The sequence below is a fragment of the Epinephelus fuscoguttatus genome, linkage group LG11 (genome assembly GCF_011397635.1).
Source record: "Epinephelus fuscoguttatus linkage group LG11, E.fuscoguttatus.final_Chr_v1".
Taxonomy (NCBI): domain Eukaryota; kingdom Metazoa; phylum Chordata; class Actinopteri; order Perciformes; family Serranidae; genus Epinephelus; species Epinephelus fuscoguttatus.
In genome coordinates, this window is record NC_064762.1 from 6259514 (window position 1) to 6280274 (window position 20761).

Below are 20761 nucleotides of genomic sequence, written 5' to 3' on the forward strand. Positions count from 1 at the left end.
CTTACATCCTCACTGAAAACCTAAAGATGTAAATGTACCTTTTAACTTTCACCTGTGCTTCAGATAGCGGACCAGATGTTCTTCCACACCGACTACCGGCCGCTGATCCGAGATGCCAACAATTACGTCCTGGACGAGCAGACTCAGCAGGCGCCACACCTGATGCCCCCTCCCTTCCTGGTGGACGTGGACGGGAACCCCCACGCCCCCAGATACCAGCGGCTGGTGCCCGGCAGGGAGGGCTGCAGAGACGAGCAGCTCATCCCACAGATGGGCGTCACTTCCTCAGGTACAGAGGCTGAAATCAGACCCACATGAGTATCTCCTCACTGCACAGCCTGAGGGCATGAACTCAGTTGTAGCTCTGCTCTTCACTTGTCTGCTTGTACGCTTCAGATCAGATCTTTAAATGGAGGTGACGCCGTCGTCTTCTGACTAATCTAACCCATCTGTCAGCTGATCAAAGTCACTTTTATCAAGCTGTTCTTATCGTACTGCTCTCATAGCCTAACAAGAGTCACGTCTGTGCTGCAGAGAGAACTTTGTCCACATAATTACCATTTTTATATTAATTACTCACTCTGTGTTATGATGAATTCCTGAAGGAAACTTTGTTTTTCACGCATGCCTCTGTGGTCAATGGAGAATCCAAAAACAGAGGAAATTCTTATTTAATTGAAGTCACAGGGGTCCATGTTTAACAACAGCAAAAATTGAGCATAGTGTTAGTTCAGGCAGGACACGATGTCAAGCTCAGCTCACATCCCAGTGACATCAGCTGATCTCAGATAGCACAATCAACTGATGAGGCAGCTGATTGATGGAAGGGAGTCAGCTGATAGATCACATGATTCCTTACTATGCAACCAACTGGCGAATCTCATTCAGGGTGCCCTATTTAAACTGCTCTGGCCTGCCTACTGTTGCTGCTTCTTCTGCAAGCTGCTTTGCAACCTGCCTCCACCCCAGCTCCTCCTTTTCATGCTGTGTTTGACTTATCAATGTCATTGCAGGTGCATGGAAGGGCAGGAAGGTTTGCTCTCTCTGCCTCAGACTTTCTTCGTCTATGCGTGGAAGGGTAGAGAGGTGTGCTCTTCCTGCCTTAAGCTTTCCATGTAGGCGCATGGAAGGGCAGAGAGGTGTGCTCTCCCTGCCTTAAGCTTTCCATGTAGGCGCATGGAAGGGTAGAGAGGTGTGCTCTCCCTGCCTTAAGCTTTCCATGTAGGCGCATGGAAGGGCAGAGAGGTGTGCTCTTCCTGCCTTAAGGTTTCCACATAGGGGCGTGAAAGAGGCTTTCTGCCTAGGCCCAGGAAAGACAGAGGCCCCAGAACCGAACCTGGCCGCCAAATATAATACTGCGAAATCAGGAGCTGTTGGTGTACCGCTGCCTCGATCAGTAGTATGATTCGGTGAATCCACACTAACCCTTTAAAACAACAGTAGCACAAATCACAAAACAAAAAACAAATGTAGAGCTCTATCAGGAGCCGCTCCTTGTCAAAATAAATCCAAACCTGTATGACTGGACCATGTGTGACTTTAATTTGAAAGGACAGACAAAGGAAGTGTCCTCGTCAGGTTAATCTCCAGGGCTGATACCTGCGGTTATTCCACAGGCTAGTTAATAACATGTCGGGCAGGAAATCCAAAGTGTGGGATCATTTTGAGAAGGTGAAGGACGAACCCAAGGTGATATGTAAACTCATCTTCATTGGTCGACTACAAACATGACGCATCATCTGAAACATGGAAGTAGCTACATGCCCATTAGCCCACAGCGTCATTAACAGGCGGCTCGCTCAGTGTGTGACGTGCACTTGGAGATAAAATATAGGCCTATATTAATGAAGGTTCATTAGTACGGTTTTGTATTTCTCTGTAATGTAGCACAGTGTTAACAATGTTACTGATACTATTCTTTCTCACACCTTCAACTCAAACCACCAAAATATATCATTTAATCATTACGTTCATATCGTAAACATGCAGGTGACTAGTCAACTAATGGCCCTGAATGACAACTATTGGTTTTTATTGGACTATTGGAATTTTCTCATTTTTGGATTCTTTTTTTCACCTTGGAGGCGTGCAAGAAAAACAGTTTTTATTCACAAATTTAAGGCAACACAGGGTGAGTAATTGATATACAAATAGTCATTTGGGTGGTGAAGTATTCCTTTAATGAGAGGCTTTTACTGAAACTACACCAGCATTGGCAATTAAAAAGCAGAATTAATAAGGCAGTATAAAGTGTTGGCAGGAGTGCAAACAGAAACAGTAGTTCTGAAATACATTAGTAGGGCACAGCGGAGGCAGGTGAAGGAGGAAAAGGAGGAAAGAGGAATTTCTTATGAGACACTCTACATGCTTTCGGAGGCTTTTACCTCACAGTGTGTGTATATATATATATATATATATATATATATATATATATGTTGGTGTACAGCGAACTTTGCCCTGCTGTCAGCTTATCAAAAGCATCGTGGATATTAAGGTGACTGTGAAGGCTTTGTGAAAAACCCATTGCCCTTCCTCTTCCTGTAAGTTGATTGTAGAGCATTGTAATGTGCCAATGGTTCTTAGCTGACCTCCACAAAAAGAAACAGAATTGAATGCAATAAAGCAATGTATACATCCAGTTATTAGAGGACAGCAGAGGTCTTCTCTGTGGCTGCTGCTGGATTTAAGGTTTGGTCTGTTTGCCTTTCACTTTTAAAGTCTCTCTTTGTCCACTTCTGTCTGTGTCAGGCCTGAATCAAGTGGTGAGTGAGCAGGCGGTGGACGGTCCCAGTCCTTTAGACACGATGATTCAGAGGCTGCAGCAGGAACAGGACCAAAGACTGGGAACGAATGACACTTCTGCCTCAGCAAACACCAGGTCCAGCAGAGGTAAGACGGCACCATGACTGTTGCAGTGTAGGCAGGACGTTATGTAGGGCAGTGGTTCCCAACTGGTAACAGGTGTAACAGGTTAGGTTAGTAACAGGTTGTAACAACGTTACCTGACAAACGTGTATGGGCATGATTTCAGTTGTCAGGTAATGTTGTTACAACCTCTTACTAACCTAACCTGTTACATTGAGGGATAGGTCTACACTAGAAGGATGCAGTGGAAAACATAGCTAGATTATCATACCCTGTGTGTAACTAATTACGTGCCTTACCCTTATTGATCCCATAGTTGAAACTGTCTAGGAGCAGGAGCACGATGCAAAATACATCCATGAGCAGGAGTCACCATGGATGCAGGTCACTTGCAGGTGCCAGGTGGGAGCTTCTCGCGAGATTTTGAAGTATCTCGTCTCCTCGTTCAGGAAAAAAGACATTACCACGAAAAACAGAAAAAAATACCATGAAAAACAGGGGGAAAATTCCTCAGAAAAACAGAAAAGTAAATAAATTACTCTGAAAAACAGGGCGTTTTTTATTTGTCAGGTGAAAGCAATATGCTTCCGTAGTTTCCTTACAAATTTGACACATTTGCAAGTCACTTGGGGTCCATTCAGAATGGGCCCACGACCCACATTTGGACCATCACCCACCAGTTTGGAGCCACTGATTTAGGGCAACTCAAATGCTAATTCAGTGCCTTAAAGCTGTAGTTGATAACTTTTTGTGATATTGCTGAAATTCTCTCTATATCCACACAGAAGTACACAACACAGATAATCTACTCCTCTGCCTACTTTATTGCTTCCAATGGCATTACTGCACGTGAATGAAAACAACCAGTCAGAGCTGAGGAGTCTGAAACTCGGCTGTCGATCGTGTTAATCAGTTTGTAAACTCCTGTCAAACTAGGCAGCGTTCATCAAATATGAACCAAGATTCTGTGACTACATTGTAACATTTTTAGTGTACTGTTTAGCTGTAAAATGAGAACGTTTGTGACCCGACCGCCATGTTGGAAAAAGTTGAGATGAAATTTCAGCACCACCCACCAGCCGGAGCAAACTTTCTTATTGACGTGACATGATTGACAGCTGTGTTAGAGATTTCTCTGCACTGATTGGTTGTTTTCCATGGACCAGTGACTCTACAAGTGGGAGGAGGGGCCTGATTTTTTTTCCCCAAAGACTTAGCAAATATGACAAGAAGTTATTTCACAAACATTTCCAACTGTAGCTTTAATTCAGTTAAAATGCAGAAGCTTTTTGTGGAATTTGTATATTGCAAACCATCTTTGAAGCAGAGTTAAATAAATACTCTTCGCAGACACTGTTTTAATCCAGATATAATGCATTTGTATAATTAACTCTATCAGAAGTACGCCACACAATACATTTGTATAAATGTCTTGTCATAATCAACATAATTACTTTCAAACATTTAGTTTGTAATTAGCGTATTGTCGAACTAAAAAGATTTTTTATGCACATTTCAACAACTTAAATAATTCCCAATTATGCAAAACAAGATTCACACAGGAAAACCTAGAAAGTTCAATCAGATACGCCTGACTGAGAGTTAGTAAATACAGAGAACTGATCTGTGGCACATTTGCCTTTTGGTATTTTTTCTGTTAAAGGTGACGTGTGTGTGAGATTTCAGGGGATTTGGTGGTGTTTTGTGGTGAACTGCAGATTGCAACCAGCTGAAACTTCTCACGGCCAGAATTCCTTCAGTGTTCATTGCTCAGGAGGTTTTTACTGGGAGCCGAATTATCCGCAGAGGTCTCCAAAACAAACAGACTAGATGATTTGAACTGCTAAAAACACTGGATAAATCAGTTTCACGTTACAAATCAGTGCATCTGCAACACTGTTTGGCATCTTGGAGATGGATGGCTTGCCCACAACATGCTATTGTGTTCTTGCCCCTTTTCTCATGTAGGTTAAAGTGTGCTCACCTTTTTCTGATCCAGATTATTCACAAAGGTCTCTTCCTCTCCAAAACAAACAGACTCTGTGATTTAAATCACTAGAAACACTAAAAAAGTCAGTTTCAGATTACATATCAGTGTAACTATGGTGCTGCTCATTGCAGTTGGGCGTCTTTCTACAGTGGCTGGTGTGAAGACGCAAATGGCCCTATCTGGAGCCAGTGTTTGGTTTGTATGTTCTGGGCTACTGAAGCAAAACATGGCAGTGCAGTATGGCAATCTCCATAAACAAAGACCCCCTCCTGGTGTAGATTTAAACAGCTCACTGATAATACACTAAAGAAAACATACTTATGATATTCATTTCCATTTTTGCCAATATATCCTCCTAAATCCTACAGACTGGACCTTTAAGTGATGAAAACATACAGTAGATCTAAGGCTCTGTTTACACATATAGAGATATTGTTTATTAACAGATATTGTCTCCCATTTTTTCATAAAAATTCTGTTCACACCACCTTTGTTTTACAAAATATCGTTACCTTTTCCCTTCCACTCCTCATAGATGACAATCCCACTTTCAAAATGGTCCCACCATCTGCTGGTTTCACTGTTGGTTTTAGTTTACATTCAAGTTTGGATGCTGAGGTGGAGCAAAAACGTTGGACACAGCAGATGCCTCTGTTAGTTCGTGAAGTGGTGCAGCAGTGCTGGGTTTAAGTGTGAAGTTAGACCAAGCAGTACAAACAAAATGTTAACCAAGTAATAGTCCACCTTCTCGTACATGCTTATTTCACAAAGCAACAATGGGCAGGTGCAAATTGAGGAGATGATGATGATGTTGTTTCCTGAATGCTCTGTTAGAAGGCATTTTAAAAATCTCTGTTTTAGAGTGCTTTCACACCGGCCCTGTTTGGTATGATTCAGTCAAACTCAAGTTCATTTGCCCCCTAAGTGTGTGAACACAGCAGTCACACTCAGGTGCGCACCAAAACAACCGGAACGAGACCTTCTTGAAGAGGTGGTCTCAGTCTGGTTACAAACGAACTCTGGTGTGGTTGGTTTGTGGTGAGAAGGTGTTTCAACCTGGATGTGAAGCAACTGCAGCAATATAGTCCACGATGAGCAGCGCTAAAATCAACCTGCGTAGTTGTCCCTCCATTGTGACATTAGAAAGTGTCACATTTATCTTGCAAGTGTACTCTTCTTCAACGTTTGCTTTACTTCCTGGATTTTTCTGACCAATCAAGAGTAGCTTTCTCACACAAGGCATTTGATCTGGTCCTCTTGTAAATGCTGCCGTGAGAACATGAACCAACTCTAGGCAATTATACAACTTTGGAACAGCATTAGTCAAACATAGAGAAAAATTTTCAAAAACATGTATACATGTATACACATGAATCATCCACTTGTCTGTGCTTGTCTGGTGCTCTGTAACACATCAGCGTACACTGTGAGCGCAGCTGTCTCTTTCTAACAGAAGGACACTGTAGTCTTCTCAGTAACAAAATCCAGGGTGTCTTTAATGTAAGCTTTATAAATTCCATTAGATTACTCAGATAAAATATCATTAACTCAGCAGCAGACTCCCTGCTACTTATAATCATTGTTTCTTCTCTTGTCTTTCTTTCTATCTTTTAGACAATGAATCACTTTTAGAGCTGAGACAAGAATTTACTCTATCAACACAAATCTAATCACTAACTATTTTGTCAAATGATTAATGCTTTAAGTCTCCTTTAAAACAAGATACCAGATATTCACTGGCTCCAGGCAGCTTGATTTGCTGCTTTTCTTTGGCTTCTCTTTGTGATTGTAAACTGAATATATGCTGGGTTTTCAAACTGTTGCTCATAAAAAACAAGCATTTTGGAAGACTTCAACTTGAACTTTTGGAAGTTGTAATGGATATACAGTGTCATTGTTAATTGATAATCAATGATAAGTGGCTGCAGCCCTCCCCCATTTATTCAAGAGCTGCAAATTCTAATTTACTCACTTTTTAGATGATTTGAGTCACCTGCTGTCACTCATAAGGTCAACCAAAGTGTTTGTATATTCATGATATCTGTACACAAGCATCAAAATCCCCCTTTTCTTTTTCTGTGAAACCAGATGAAACTGTTTCAAATGATTGATGACTCATCCTGAATTCATGGGTGTTTACAAAAGCTGTGTTATGAGACTTTGGGTGACTAGCTAACCACACTGGTCATATAAAACTTTCCCACACTGCAGCAAACCGTCTCTTGTAGTTAGCGACAACAACTGTCTCTGGTTGTAGTAGCTAACAGAGAAATATGGAGAGAAATTGGTAGAGATGTGTGTTTGGATGTCAGTGGGCAAAACCTTCATTTTCACCTGTAAAACAATTTGGTTCTCCTTCATCCTCCTCCTGATCTGATGGCGAAGGACAAGTGTGTGGAGCCAACAGCTCTGCATTGCGCCTAACTCTAAGCTTGCCTACTTTTAAGTGGTCCAGAAAATTGCGAAGGATTTGATTGTGGCTCAGAAGGTAGCAGGGTGCAGTTCGATCCCCGGATCCTCCAGTCTGGATGCTGGAGTATACTTGACCAAGATACTGAACCCCAAATTGCTGATGGCTGTTCCATCGGTCTGTGAGTGTCTTACAAACTGAGTAGCAGGTGGCACCTTTTATGGTAGCCTTGGCTGTCAGTGTGTGAATGGGCGAACGTGAGTCGTAGTGTGGAAAGGCGCTACACAAACCCATTTAAATCCCTCTTGTAACTGCACACTGCTCAAATATTTTGTTTCACTGGGAAATACGTCACAGTACAGTAGCTAAAGATGCTCTAACTTCTGTTCGGCATATTTTAAGTTGAAAGATATGTTGTCATAAGTAGTTGACAAGCCTGGCTTCCTTTTTAAGATTGTTTGATTGTTTTACTTGAAAAAGGGGGCTCACTAAAAACAGATGTGTCCTATCTGTGATGCAGTAAAATATTTATCTCTTAACAAATTGCAATTATTTCAGCCAGGATAACCATGACATGAAATATTCATATTGTCCCATGCCTAGTTTGGGTTCAGCATCTTCTATCAAGTGTTTTGACCAGCGGGACAACTCCCCCCAAAAGCAGGTGTATCCCCTAAATGCTGACAAATTAAAAAGCCCTGTTCCTCCTCTCTTTGACATCTCCTCCCTCAGGATCGGTGGGTTCGCCCACAGAGGTGCACTCTCCGCCCAACGTTGGTCTGCGTCGCAGCGGGCAGATTGAGGGTGTCCGCCAGATGCACAGCAACGCCCCGCGCAGCCAGATGGCCACAGAAGGAGACCTAGTGGCCTGGAGCCGCAGGGTGCTGGTCCCCGAGCTGGAGGACGCCTCTGTCAGGTGACACACGACACTGATGTCACACAGAGGAGCATGTTTTTGGAAGTGATAGTGTGAATGCATGTCGTGACTCTGTGTGTGTGTGCTATCGTGTAGGAGACAGGTAAACTGGCGTGAGGCTAAAGGGGAGGAGGAGATAAATATTTATCAGTCAGAAAGGAGGAGACGCACCATCCACTCGCTCCCCAAGGAGAGCAGGGTGAGTGTATTAACACACATACACACACACACACGTTATTGTTTTATGGGAATATAGTTTTATATTTTTGGCGTAACGTCTGTTACACACAGCACTTTAATTTTAATACATATTTCTTGTTGAATCATTCTCTAGGTTCATCCAACATCAGAGTCGGTTGATGAGGGGAGGAGGAGCCAAGGTAACCACGGCTACCACACACGTGCGGCTATGGAGGAGACGAGCCGCCAGAGCGCCGAGGCTGCTGATGATGATGAAAGCACCTCAGAGGTAGAGACAGTTGCTGCCTTGTTTTGAATTTAGTTGAATGCTTTATGGGGGAGCTGTTTGTTAAACCCTTCTTGAAACTCACACAGAAAGCGTTTTAGCAGCTGGAGGCAGCTTTTTGTAATTGTTTTTGATGAGAGTGAAGCTTTTTGCTCACTGTTTTTCGTTGCCACGAGCCTCAGGTTTCTGCACTCTAGGCAACTGGCAGTTTTGCCAGAGCGCTCTGAATTCCGCAAGTTAACTCAGAGCAGAAAATCTTCCCACATCATCTCTTCTATCGTCATCGTTTTTCCCAGTTTCCAATCAGATGATGTGAGAGGCGGGCCTTCTGTGGTGGTCACGACAACAAGTTTACAGATGATAAACAGTGGAGGAGAGACTGGTGGTAGTGGTTGCTGGATCCCCAGAGCTATACGGCCTGATGATAGACAGCAGGTTGTCAAACTGCCCCTGAGTCATTCTAAAATATACCTTGAAACGTCCATCATGGAGGAGAAACTCCTGGACCAACTGGTGGTACTCCCCATGATCCACTCTTTTTTAGGGTCTCATGTCCCCACACAGATCTCTGTTTATCTGCTGACAGCCTTTCACCCTCAACCAGAGCTACAGACAGCACCCTCTGCCTCAACATTTTACTGACTAGCTTCTAATTACTGTGAAAAAAACAAAACAGTAGATTGATTACAGGGGAAGGTTAGTACAGTATAAGGACGGGAAGGCGCAGCAAGCGCTGTTTTGCTAGTGGCACTGAGTTAAAAGAAAAAAGGCAGTACTGTGTGCGTCATGTTTTGGAACCTGCAAGATGCTTTCTGTGTAATTGGGGCCTTAGATTTGATTTGAAATACTGTGAATGCAGCTTTGATTAAATACCTTTTTGATAATGTTTCTGCATTTTCTGACTATCTTTCTCAAACATGGGACAGGAAGAGAAAAGTAACACAGGACAGACTGACAATTGGTTTAGGAACTGAATCCAACATACAGTGTTTGGCACTAATGGATGTTAATTTAGATTTTAGTCTTGTTTGGATTTGTGTGTTGGTTTTTGTGCTTAGGGGGCTTTTTGTATATCTTAACTGTTTGGTTTAGGGTATGGCTCCGAGAGACTGTTTTTGTCTTGGGACGTTACATGCGTTTCATACATACAGGTCAAACCATCTTCGGAGGTTCCTTTGTAGTAATTTTTCAAGGGGTGCTACTAAGCCATTTTTTGGAACCCAAGCACGAGATCAATAACAAATCAAATTTTCCACCAAATGTGATGTGTGTACAAAGTGTCATGAGTTTTTGAGTATGTAAAGCCCCCCCAAAATATGATTCATTTTGAGGAAGAAGAAAAAGAATTCCTTGGATTTCCATAGGGTCCTTGCACCACGTAGTGCACTGGTTCTAATTACAACAAATAAATAATCAGCAAAACAAGTTTACAGTGAATATAAGTCAGGGTAAATAGGCAGGGGCAACCACATACACTGCAGGTAGAGCGGGTGGCCCACGCACTTAGGCAGTGTCCTTGCTGCAGGTGGCCATGGGCTTGATTCCATCCTGTGGCCGATTGCTGCATGTCACCCCTCTCTTTCCCCCGGTCACACTTCATACTGTCCTGCCGAATAATAAGGCAAAAAATCTTTAAAAAATGTCTGAACCGTGGGCCATAGTGTGCAGTAACATAGACAACACTTTGCCTTTATTAAACACTGAGGTATTTACCTTTCACTGGCTCTGTTTGTGTTTTGTTCATCATCAGAGTGCTAATATAAAACATAAAATAATGTGTGTTCAGTGGTCGAATTATTAATTTTTAACACGGGGGATGTAGCTTTGATTTCTTGTCCGCGCACACATCACCAAATATGACAGCACAGATGTGCAAAATTAATCAAGATAAAGAAAAATGGCATGACCTATACCTGCTGCCTTTAAAACACAAATAATGTAGTAGTATTGCTATTGTAATACAGACAAAAGTCGAGTAGTTCTGAAATAGCTGTGAAAATGAATCTTAGAGTCACTCTTATCCTATAGACATTTCCTTAGCCAGTTATAATTTCTCCTTACCTTGAGCTTTGGGCTGATAATTGTTGCTGCTGTCAGGTCCCTGTCCTGATACCTGCCTGGTTTCTCTCTGCCCCTCTTCTATCTATTGCAATGATATAGATAATAAATGTGCAAAGCAAAATTTAGAAATAGAATTAAGAATAGTAGTGGTGACAGAGCTGTGGAAATTAACCTCAAAGTCACTTTAATGCTATAGATGTTTTCTCTCTGCCAGTTATAATCTCTCCTCACCCGTGAAGACCCTGCATGATCATCCTTGCTGGCCTCTGGTCCACTGTCTCCTCCCTGACCCTGCTCTTTATATTGTGGCAATAAAGATTAAAAAAATATGTGCAAAGCAATAGTGAGCACACGTTCTGTGCAGAAATTAAGGAGAAGTGGGTTTATACCTAGCATGACACTAGCTAGCAAGCGATTTAACATAGGAAACAATAACATTAGTATTCTTGTTAACTATCTTAACTTGATATATTGGCCTCTTTTAATGAGTCATCATTTAGCTAACATTATCTACATGCAACAGCATTACTCAACTTACACGGTTTGTTTGGAAGAAACTGTGCAAGGTTTTTGCTTCTTGCTGGCTGGTTTGCTGAATATAGTTAACACGCAGCAGCACCGTCCAGCAGCACACGTCTCCTCTGTGGCTGTATGATTGATTCTGATCACAACACGACAGCGTGTGTATGCCGCCTGGCACAGTCTACTCATGGTGTGTTTAAAGACAGCTCGGGAAAAACATGTTACCACATGTTAAAAATGAATTGAATGGTTGTAATGGCTGTAAAAAGTGCGGGGGACATGTTATTCGTTACGTCCGTGCCTCCACACATAGATTGTAGATTAACAAGGTGGATGCTTTTTGGTCAATTTTCTAACAAAGGGGATGGCATCCCCCCTCAATTCGACCACTGTGTGTGTTTCAGGCAGAGGTGGAGGTACGGCAAATCAACGGGCATTCCTCAGAGGACGAAAAGGAAGAAGAGCAAAAGGAGCCCTGGCCAGATGACCACAGTAGCTCAAGGTAAGATACGTCCACTACGTCACACATTTATCGTATCAGCTGTCTCCTACGTAAACACACACTATACACACATCGAAACATAAACATAAGCAGATACATGTGTGTATTTAATCTTCTCTCTGTGACGCTCTCACAGCGACTACTCCAGCGATTACTCTGACTGGACGGCAGACGCAGGGATCAACCTCGAGCCGCCCAAGAAGAGTGTGAAAGTGAAAAAGAAGAGCAGCGGCTCTGAGGAGGACGGAGAGAAGAAGAGGGACGGCAAGAAGGAAAGGAAGAAAGACAAAGCGGACAAAGACGGCACGTTACCAAAGAAGAAGCAGCCAAAGGAGAAAAGGAAGGTTTGTCATGAGTAGTTTGACCTTTGACAAAATAATATTCCCTCTGTCTGGCTCAGCGTCTGTGGGCTAATGGGCATGTAGCTACTTCCATGTTTCAGATGATACGTCATGTTTGTAGTCGACCAATGAAGATGAGTTTACATATCACCTTGGGTTCGTCCTTCACCTTGTCAAAATGATCCCACACTTTGGATTTCCTGCCCGACATGTTATTAACTAGTCTGTGGAATAACCACAGGTACCAGCCCTGGAAATTAACCTGACGAGGACGCTTCCTGTGTCTGTCCTTTCAAATTAAATTCCCACATGGTCCAGTCATATAAGTTTGGATTTATTTTGACAAGGTGCAGCTCCTGATAGAGTTTCATGTTTGTTTGTTTGTTTTTTTGTTTGTTTTGTTTTTTAAATTAATCTTGCCGACTAATAACCTTTCTGGTTGACTAACATTTGGTTGACTGTTAGGGAGCAGCCCTAATTAGTAGAACTAATTACTAGGAAGAGCAGAAAGGAGCATAATGCAAAACCTACATTTTATAAAAGAACTGTTATAACCTTCATCAAGGAGGTTATGTTTTCAGTTTGGTTTGTTTGTCAGCAGAATTATGGGAAAAACTACTGGCTTGATTTTCATGAAAGGGTGTAGCATCAGCTGAGGAGGAACCCATTAAATTCTGGAACTTATTCACAAATTAGCTTCCGTGTTAATTTCATTAACATTGTGAGATGGGCCGTTTGATCTTGGCGGAGGTCCGTGCTCTGCTTCTAATCCAGTATTCATTCTGCTGTGTGTCGTTCAGAGGACAGACCTTCAGGAGCAAGGCCTAACTCTGGAGGAGTGGCTTCCCTCGGCCTGGATCACAGACACGGTCCCCCGGAGATGTCCTTACATACCCCAGATGGGAGACGAGGTACACGCCGCCTGTTTCTGTTGCAATGTCCTCACCACATACCCGCCACATGTCCACTCATACCAAAACACTGGTGTTTTTTATAGCAGCAAGACCAAAGTCAGCGGCCCCACGCGGCTGCAGTGTCCATTACACACGAGAATAAGAAGTACACAGACAAGTTTTATAGTTTTGCGTTAAACTCCAGAGAAATGTACATAATGCACCAGAAAATGTTCAGGACACGGCTCTGAGCATTCTGCGGTGTATTTGAAGTGATGTACTATTTGTGTCCATGCAGGTATACTACTTCAGACAGGGCCACGAAGCCTATGTGGAGATGGCCAAACAAAAAAAGATTTACAGCATCAATCCTAAGAAGCAGCCCTGGCACAAGATGGAGCTACGGGTAAGGAACAGTTTGACAAAGATGGATTTAAGGCTCTCTGAAGAGAGACAGTGCTCTTTAGATCCCAGTGTATCCAGAGATTTCTTTATCTGTGGGCGCACGACCGCTGAGGAGAAGCCCTTTATAAAAATCACAGTAGAGCCATGTAAGGAAAATCAATACGGCCTTCACACAGAGGAACTACAGCTGTACAGTTGAATTAATAACAGATTATTAAGAACATAAAAGGAAAAATCACAGTGGAAAATGTATTTTTTTTAGTAATAATTCTCCTTCAAGGATGTTTCCGAGGTAAAGGCTGGTGATAAAATATGACACACAGTCTTCATATGAATACACAGCAGTTCCTGGGAATTTCTATAGAGCTGCAGCCTACAATGATGTAATCACTCACTGTTGTTTCATCGTTATTAACAATTCAGCACACACACGCACACACACACACACACACACACACACACACTCTTTAGCTCCCAAACCTCTCGGCTGCGTTTCCTTTTCAACACCGACACCTGTCTGGTTTCACTTTCATGTGGACTTAAATCCCTTTTCTGTCCTAAAAATATACTTCCACTGCAGAGTACAAAGTTTCATCCCCGTATATGAAACTGCCTTTAAAATATTGAATAGCAAAAACATCAGACACTTCAACTCTTTAAAGTAACAGCTTATGGGATTGCATTTTTACTTTTTTTCTTTTTCATTCGTGGAGGCAGGAATAGCGATTTCTGTGCATGGCAGGCACAGTGTGCATCAGTGTGATTGTGTTGCCTGTAGCATTTGAACTGCAGCATTTTCTGCTATATTTTTTATTGTAATTTGAACAAACAAGCACGGCAACACTAAAGCAGCACTGTCTACAGTTTCACTTTTGCTCAGCTTGAAGAACTTACTGCTTCTCTCAGGGTGCAGCAGAGTACACCTCGGCGAATAGAAAATCTATCAATTGAGTGCGTTGAACTATGTTTAACCCTCACAGACCTGCAGGACTGCCGGCTATCTTGGCTGATGTTACTGTCTTCAGAGGCTGCAGCCGGCTGAGTTTTACTGGTATCACATCAAACTAGAAGACTTAAGGAATTTTTTGTTAGCAATCATGAGCTCTCGACCTCGTAACTTAAGATATCTGAATGATAATGGGTTCTGTGGGTGCCCACAAGTCTCTCCTTCACAGACATGCCCACTTTATGTTAGTCCCATGCTGTTTTCACCTTTTGTATTTGAATATTTCCACATACTGGTGTTCCTAAACAACATTAGAATTGCATATGGGTGGTGAATGACTGGAAAGCTGAGACTCTTGTGGATTCAATGAGCCCAGTTTTAATTATGTGTGATGATGTTAGTCCCCATAGCACTCATTTCATTGTACTAAGAGCATTTTTTGGAAACTTGATCGTACAGTATAAAATGAACTCTTGTAACCTCTAGGATAATCACAGCCTCATGAAACTCTACAAACACAAAGTAGAGACATCAGGGCATTCAGTTCAGTTTAGGCTTTATTTGTCACATACATAGAACCCATGTAGTGAAATGTAAACTCCGTGATGTATGAACACACAACAACTCTGACACAAACAACCAACAACAACAGTACAAACACAAGCAATATATTACAATCATGATGTCAGGAATTTTATAGGGTTACTGGATAGAGTAAATATAAAGTGCTATAGTCAGAAAGTGCTAATCAGTTCCATTTAGGTACCAGATGGCCTGGGGGAAGAAACTCTTCCTGAGCCTCTCCGTTTTTGCCATCAGTGGGCGGTACCTCTTCCCTGAGCGGAGCAGAGAGAACAGTCCATAGCCTGGGTGGCTGGGGTCTCTCAGGATTCTGCTGCTTTTGTCCTTACACCGCTTGGTGTAGATCGCCTTGAGGTCAGGGAGTTCCCCCCCTAGGGTACGTTCTAAGGACAGACGGATACATCGGCCGGCCGATATATCGGGCCGATATTTGAGGTTTTTTTTTACTTGTATCGGCATTGGCCGATGCGCGCGTGGGTTCGCGGATTCATTTTCCCTGGAATGATTTACAGACAGGCATCCATGGGCAGCTCTGTGTTGCCGGAAGACCCTGCAGCGCACATGCAGCGAACCCTACTGTGTACAGTAGTTGTTGTTTTATTTATGCTTCAGCTTAAATATTTGTTTATTTTATAAAAACATTACTGGAGGATTTAAGAGCACTCTTTTTTATTTGAATGTATAATAATAATAATAATAATAATAATAATAATAATATTCTACCTGTTCTACCTCAACTTTCCATCTTGTTTTAGTATTTTTTACTGTTCAATAAATGTTTCTTATTTTAAACTTGAGACCTGTAATATTTGTTATCATTGTGTCATTTTTTTTTATGTAAATTGAGGGAGCAAAAGCAGTATCAGCCCCAAATATCGGCTCAAGAAAATCGGCAGTCCATAATCGGTCATCGGCTAAGGGTGATGGAAAAAAATCGGTATCGGCATCGGCCCTAAAAAATCCATATCGGTCTATCCCTAGTACGTTCGGCTGAACGCACCACTTTCTGCAGAGCCTTACGGCCCTGCATGCAGGTGATGTTCCCAGTCAGAACGCTTTCTATGGTGCAGGAGTAGAAGCTCTGCAGGACTGTTTGTGATGCTCTGAATTCCTTCAGCCTCCTCAGATGGTACAGTCTCTGCTGAGCTTTCTTGTTCATGGTGTCCAGGTGGGTAGACCACGTCAGAGCTTCAGTGATCTGGACACCGAGGCACATAAATGTGTCCACCCTCTCCACAGGGGTCCCATTGATGGTTATGGGAGCGTAGTTCCGCACCTGCTTCTTCCTGAAGTCCACCAGCATCTCCATAGTTTTGCTGACGTTGAGGTGGAGATTGTTTCTCTGACAACACTGGGTCAGGCGCCTCACCTCCTCCAGATAGGCCGTCTCGTCGTTGTTGTGGATTAGGCCTACCGCCACAGTGTCATCCGCAAACAAATTTCTTACAGTTTTTAAGTGGTAAAAAATGTTTAAATTCAGTACTAAATCTGTGTAACAAATGTTACCAACCCGAAAATTACTGCGACATCTTATGAGACACCACTGAGCAAGAGCGGGCATCATATATATATCGGTCAGAACTTTCTAACACCCTATACACTCTAAACTTTCTAAGCTTGAACAGGCACCTAACACAAACACCATGTTTATTGTAGATTTATGACTAAAAAAAACTGAGCTGCTCTGAGCTTAAAAAACAGAAATAGCTTTATACTGGGTTTAAAGGATTAAAGGTACACTATGTAGGACTGTCTGTTACTGTTCGTAAACATGCTCGCCAGTGAAAGTAAAACCCAACCCTAGATTCACTCTTGTTTGGCATTTTGCCTCACTATATTTTGAGCTTTTTCCACCGTGACTTTTGGCCACACTGAGTGAAGCCATGCTGCGCCAATATGCGTTTCCACTGTCAGTTCAGACACACTGTACCACACCAAGCAGTGCTAGAGAAGAACATTCTCCAGATTAGGTCAAAAAGCCGGGCTGCTCGTCCTCAAGTGGGTAGCGGTGATGTCTCACAGACCATAGCCAAGCCCTCGATGACCCTGCTTCTCCCCCTCAAACAAACCTCTGTCTGCAGGAGAGAAAGGTGTCATTAAAAGTCTAAGTTTATACATAATAAAATAACAGGGACTTTAGCCATGGATCAGCCCGCTGCTTTTAAACGTCAGTCGAGACAAGTCATCATCAGTTAAAGACACACTTTGAAGTGGGTAAGCCTGCTGTAATGGAGATACAAAGCCTTGCTGTGCTGGGCTGACGGCCCAAATCAAACCAAACCAAACCAAGCCAGCCCATGACGAAAAGGGGTATTTGTGTCTTTTTGGCGCTGTGTCTCCTGCATGCCAGCTGTTTACTGTCTGGCACCTGGTCACTACCTTTTTATAAAGCTCATAAACGCCCCAAGCACAGAAAAAAGGAGAAAATTAGAAAACACAACAGGGGACAGAGTTCTTAAAATTAAAAAGGCTCCAGGGTGTGTGGCTGACTTTTCCTCAGTGAAAATTAATTTGCATTGTTTGTTCTTCTCTTTGTGGTGTTCAGGAGCAGGAACTGATGAAGATAGTCGGCATCAAGTACGAGGTCGGCTTGCCCACACTGTGCTGTCTGAAACTTTCCTTCCTGGACCCCGACACCGGAAAACTGACCGGAGGATCCTTCTCTATGAAGTAAGCATCGCTCTGTCTCCACAGGAACTTCAGACAGTCTGTGGCATTCTGATGATTCACTCAGAAAAAGAGTTTAATTGCAAAAGCAGATAAGAGCCATTCTTCACATGAATAAACCACCAGTCTGACTGATATTCCTTTGAATGCACAAAAAAGAGAAAAATCGCAGTTTATGAAAATTTACAATCTTTGAAATATCTAATCAAAACAACCGACATCACTCTGACTGATGCTCCCTGGCTTACAAACATAAAAAAGACATGATTTACACTACAGGACTTTCAAAGTTGTCAGATTGCTGTAGTCTTCACACTGCACAACTTGCTGTGTTGTAACAGGGAGTCTTTAAGTCATTGTGGTTTTCACACTGTGACTGTCGGAGAGCTAAGAAACTAGAATATATAAAAAAATATATAAAACACCCAAGTCAAAAAGTGAAGTTATTAGGTCGATAAACATTTTGTGCAGTAGTCCAACTTCCATCTCCTCTACCCCTCTTTCTGTCACTGTCTCTCTGCCTCTCAAAAGCCATGTTTCCACCAAGCCGTCTGGTTCAGTTCAGTTCAGTTTGATACGTTTTTTTTTTCTGTTTCCACTGTGAAAGTTGTGGATGGTACCAGTGGAACCGTTCCGTACCATCCCCATGTTTGGTCCCCCCTCTGTTGGGGTACCTAGCACACAGATCTGGTACTAAAAGGTGGAGCTGTGAACACTGCAGTCTGATTGGTCAGTAGAGGACGGTCACTCTGCTCAGGGCTGAGTTGTGTCTGGTTTTGAGACTGTGGAGAGTTTTATTAGTAAACTGTAACTATAAAATGAAAGGGTGTTTTCTGCCTCTCACAGCAGCTGGAGTCTGAGAAAAAATAACTTCATTCACTGGGCCGACTGCCGGCAACTTTTAAGGTGGAACGTTAACTTGCAATGTTAATCAATGCACGACATGAATCCATCAGCACACCTTAAATTTCACTGTGACACAGACTTTTAGTAATGAGTGGATCTTCAGGCGTTTAAAAATATGTATCAATTTTGACTGGATTATGTGAGCTGCATATCTTCTAATCCTCACTTGGAGGGTTGCGAAGCGGGCTACAGCAGCACTAAACCCCTGAGCTTGCCTGAGAAGGACTAAATACACAAAGCTGCTATATTTAAATATCCCATGGAGAGAGACTCTCACTGCAGCCTGTTTTGTTTTCTTCTGAAAATGTCGGTGTGCAGCCTCGTTCTGTGGACGATAAACCAGGGGCCTGTATCACGAAGCAGGATTAATGTCTTAGCGAGGTAACTTCAGGGTTAACCCTGGGTTTTCGGTCTCACGAAGCCGGTTCAGTTCTTATCGGGGTAGATCACCATGGTAACTTACTCTGAACGGCTATCCTGCTCTGGAGCAGGGTAAGTTCAGGGTTGAATCTGATCCTATAAAAAGCACCACCCACTGGCCAATCAGCTGTTCGGAAAAAAATGACTCCGCTGACAGAAATGCAGCCCAGTCATGACGGGAAGTTTAATTCATTTGATTGATTTTGATTTGAAAGTTTATTTTGAACATTAAAAAAGAAAAGAAAGCAACAACTGACAATGAAAAGATTGTTCAAAAAGGAGTGGAAAGAAGTCGAAATTTCATCCCACCCCTTCATAAGAAAGAAACTGACCATTTGCGGACACTTAATAGCACCATTAATTAGTGGCACCATTTTGTTTTGTTGGAGGAAATGATCCCTGTTAAAGATAATGGGCCTAATTGACGCTTTGCTGTTGGAAATGTGGAAAGTAGCCTATCATGTCTACACTTCATGGTGTTTGAGGGATTTTCCTTTTTGTTTTTTAAAGAGGGACACTAGGTATATTTCTGCACAGCTGTTAATTTCTAACACAGCTCAATATCAGGATGATTTTATTCAGACTATCAGTTTGGTGTTGATATGATTTAATTGTGGCGTCAGCTTTAAGCTTTATTGTAGCATATATAACGTTATGACAAAGAAGACCAGTTTATCAGACGCAATGATGTTAGACGATAATTGTAATACACACAATTCATCTGCGCAGCATTGATTTCATGGGATTCAAGGGTGTCAGATGTACAGGTACAGGTACTGTAGCTGCTTGAACCAGTGATGAGTAATTTAACCTACACATCATTTTATTTGCTACCTTGTTTTGTCTTGATTTTTCCCTCTCTCCTCTTCTATTTCTTCTTTTCTGACCCGTTTTTTTCCTTCTCTATTATGTGATTTCATTGATGTTTTGACAGGGGAATTTCTTTGATAAGCTTTTAGTGGCTTCTAACCTCTCCGGCACTTTTCTTTTTTAATCTTATAAATGTTATACTGTCTGTTTTTAACATTATGTGCAAATAAACTAATCTAAACTAAAACTAAACATTATTCATCCCGTTATGCGTTGCCACGCATGTTTCCTCCTCCTGCAGCTGCCACGGTGTTGGCCTTTTCTCTAATGTTGCTTTTCTCCTCCTCATATTTTAGTAGAGTTAATCTCTGATCCTCACGAGAAATACTTTTTTTCCCCCCTCACATATGGCGCTCTGTGACGACGCTCAGTGACGCTGCGCTTCTCTCATGATTGTGATTGGTCCACTGCGTGTGCGTTCACGGCTCTTGATAAAGCAACCCGGGGTTGAATTACCGAGTTGATATCCAGCGTCATGATACCGATTATCCTGATTGGCATTGTTAGGGTTAGTCAACCCAGGATAGGTCTGGGTAACCCAGGAAAGGTTGATCTCGCTTCGTGATACAGGCCCCAGGTGTAGACTGATAAAGGAGGAAATACAGTGAGTGCTGGATGGAGCAGTGAGTGACAACAACCCCGCCCACATGAAAGTAAAGTACTAGGCCCGTTTTCACCGCAGGAACTTCAGGGTAATTTTACAGGGGCCAGGGCCCACCGCAGGAACCACCTCCGAAGGACAGGGTTCTGGAACTTCTACAGGGGCTAAACAAGTCCCTGCCTCGGAGTAGGTACTCAGAACAGCCCCGAAAAGCTCCTGGGTGGGGCTTGGGGTTTACTTGGTCCTGATTGGATATACTCAGGGCGGGATGTGACGTCAACAGAAAGCAACAAAATAGACGGCATTTTTAAAACTCAGCAGACGAGGAGTTGCATTTTTAAAATGAGTCGTAAGAAGAAAAGCAAGTTGTTGTTCTTCTTTGTTTGTTCCTTTGCCAC

The 20761-nt window shown here is 42.6% G+C and overlaps 2 protein-coding genes across 2 annotated transcripts in view; one reads left to right on the forward strand and one right to left on the reverse strand.

The window, feature by feature from the left end:
- Positions 1–20761, forward strand: part of LOC125897055 (pleckstrin homology domain interacting protein) — a 76437-nt gene that overhangs the window by 33322 nt on the left and 22354 nt on the right. The window contains exons 17-26 of the mRNA XM_049590086.1: positions 64–289; positions 2749–2889; positions 7998–8181; positions 8278–8380; positions 8516–8650; positions 11635–11732; positions 11869–12076; positions 12874–12984; positions 13265–13372; positions 17445–17569. Of these exons, the coding sequence (XP_049446043.1) occupies positions 64–289; positions 2749–2889; positions 7998–8181; positions 8278–8380; positions 8516–8650; positions 11635–11732; positions 11869–12076; positions 12874–12984; positions 13265–13372; positions 17445–17569 (1439 nt within the window). The remainder of the gene's footprint in view (positions 1–63; positions 290–2748; positions 2890–7997; positions 8182–8277; positions 8381–8515; positions 8651–11634; positions 11733–11868; positions 12077–12873; positions 12985–13264; positions 13373–17444; positions 17570–20761) is intronic.
- agbl5 (AGBL carboxypeptidase 5) overlaps positions 1596–20761 on the reverse strand; it is a 370120-nt gene continuing 350954 nt past the window's right edge. The window contains exon 13 of the transcript XR_007450380.1: positions 1596–1928. The gene's annotated coding sequence lies outside the window, so the exon portion shown is untranslated. The remainder of the gene's footprint in view (positions 1929–20761) is intronic.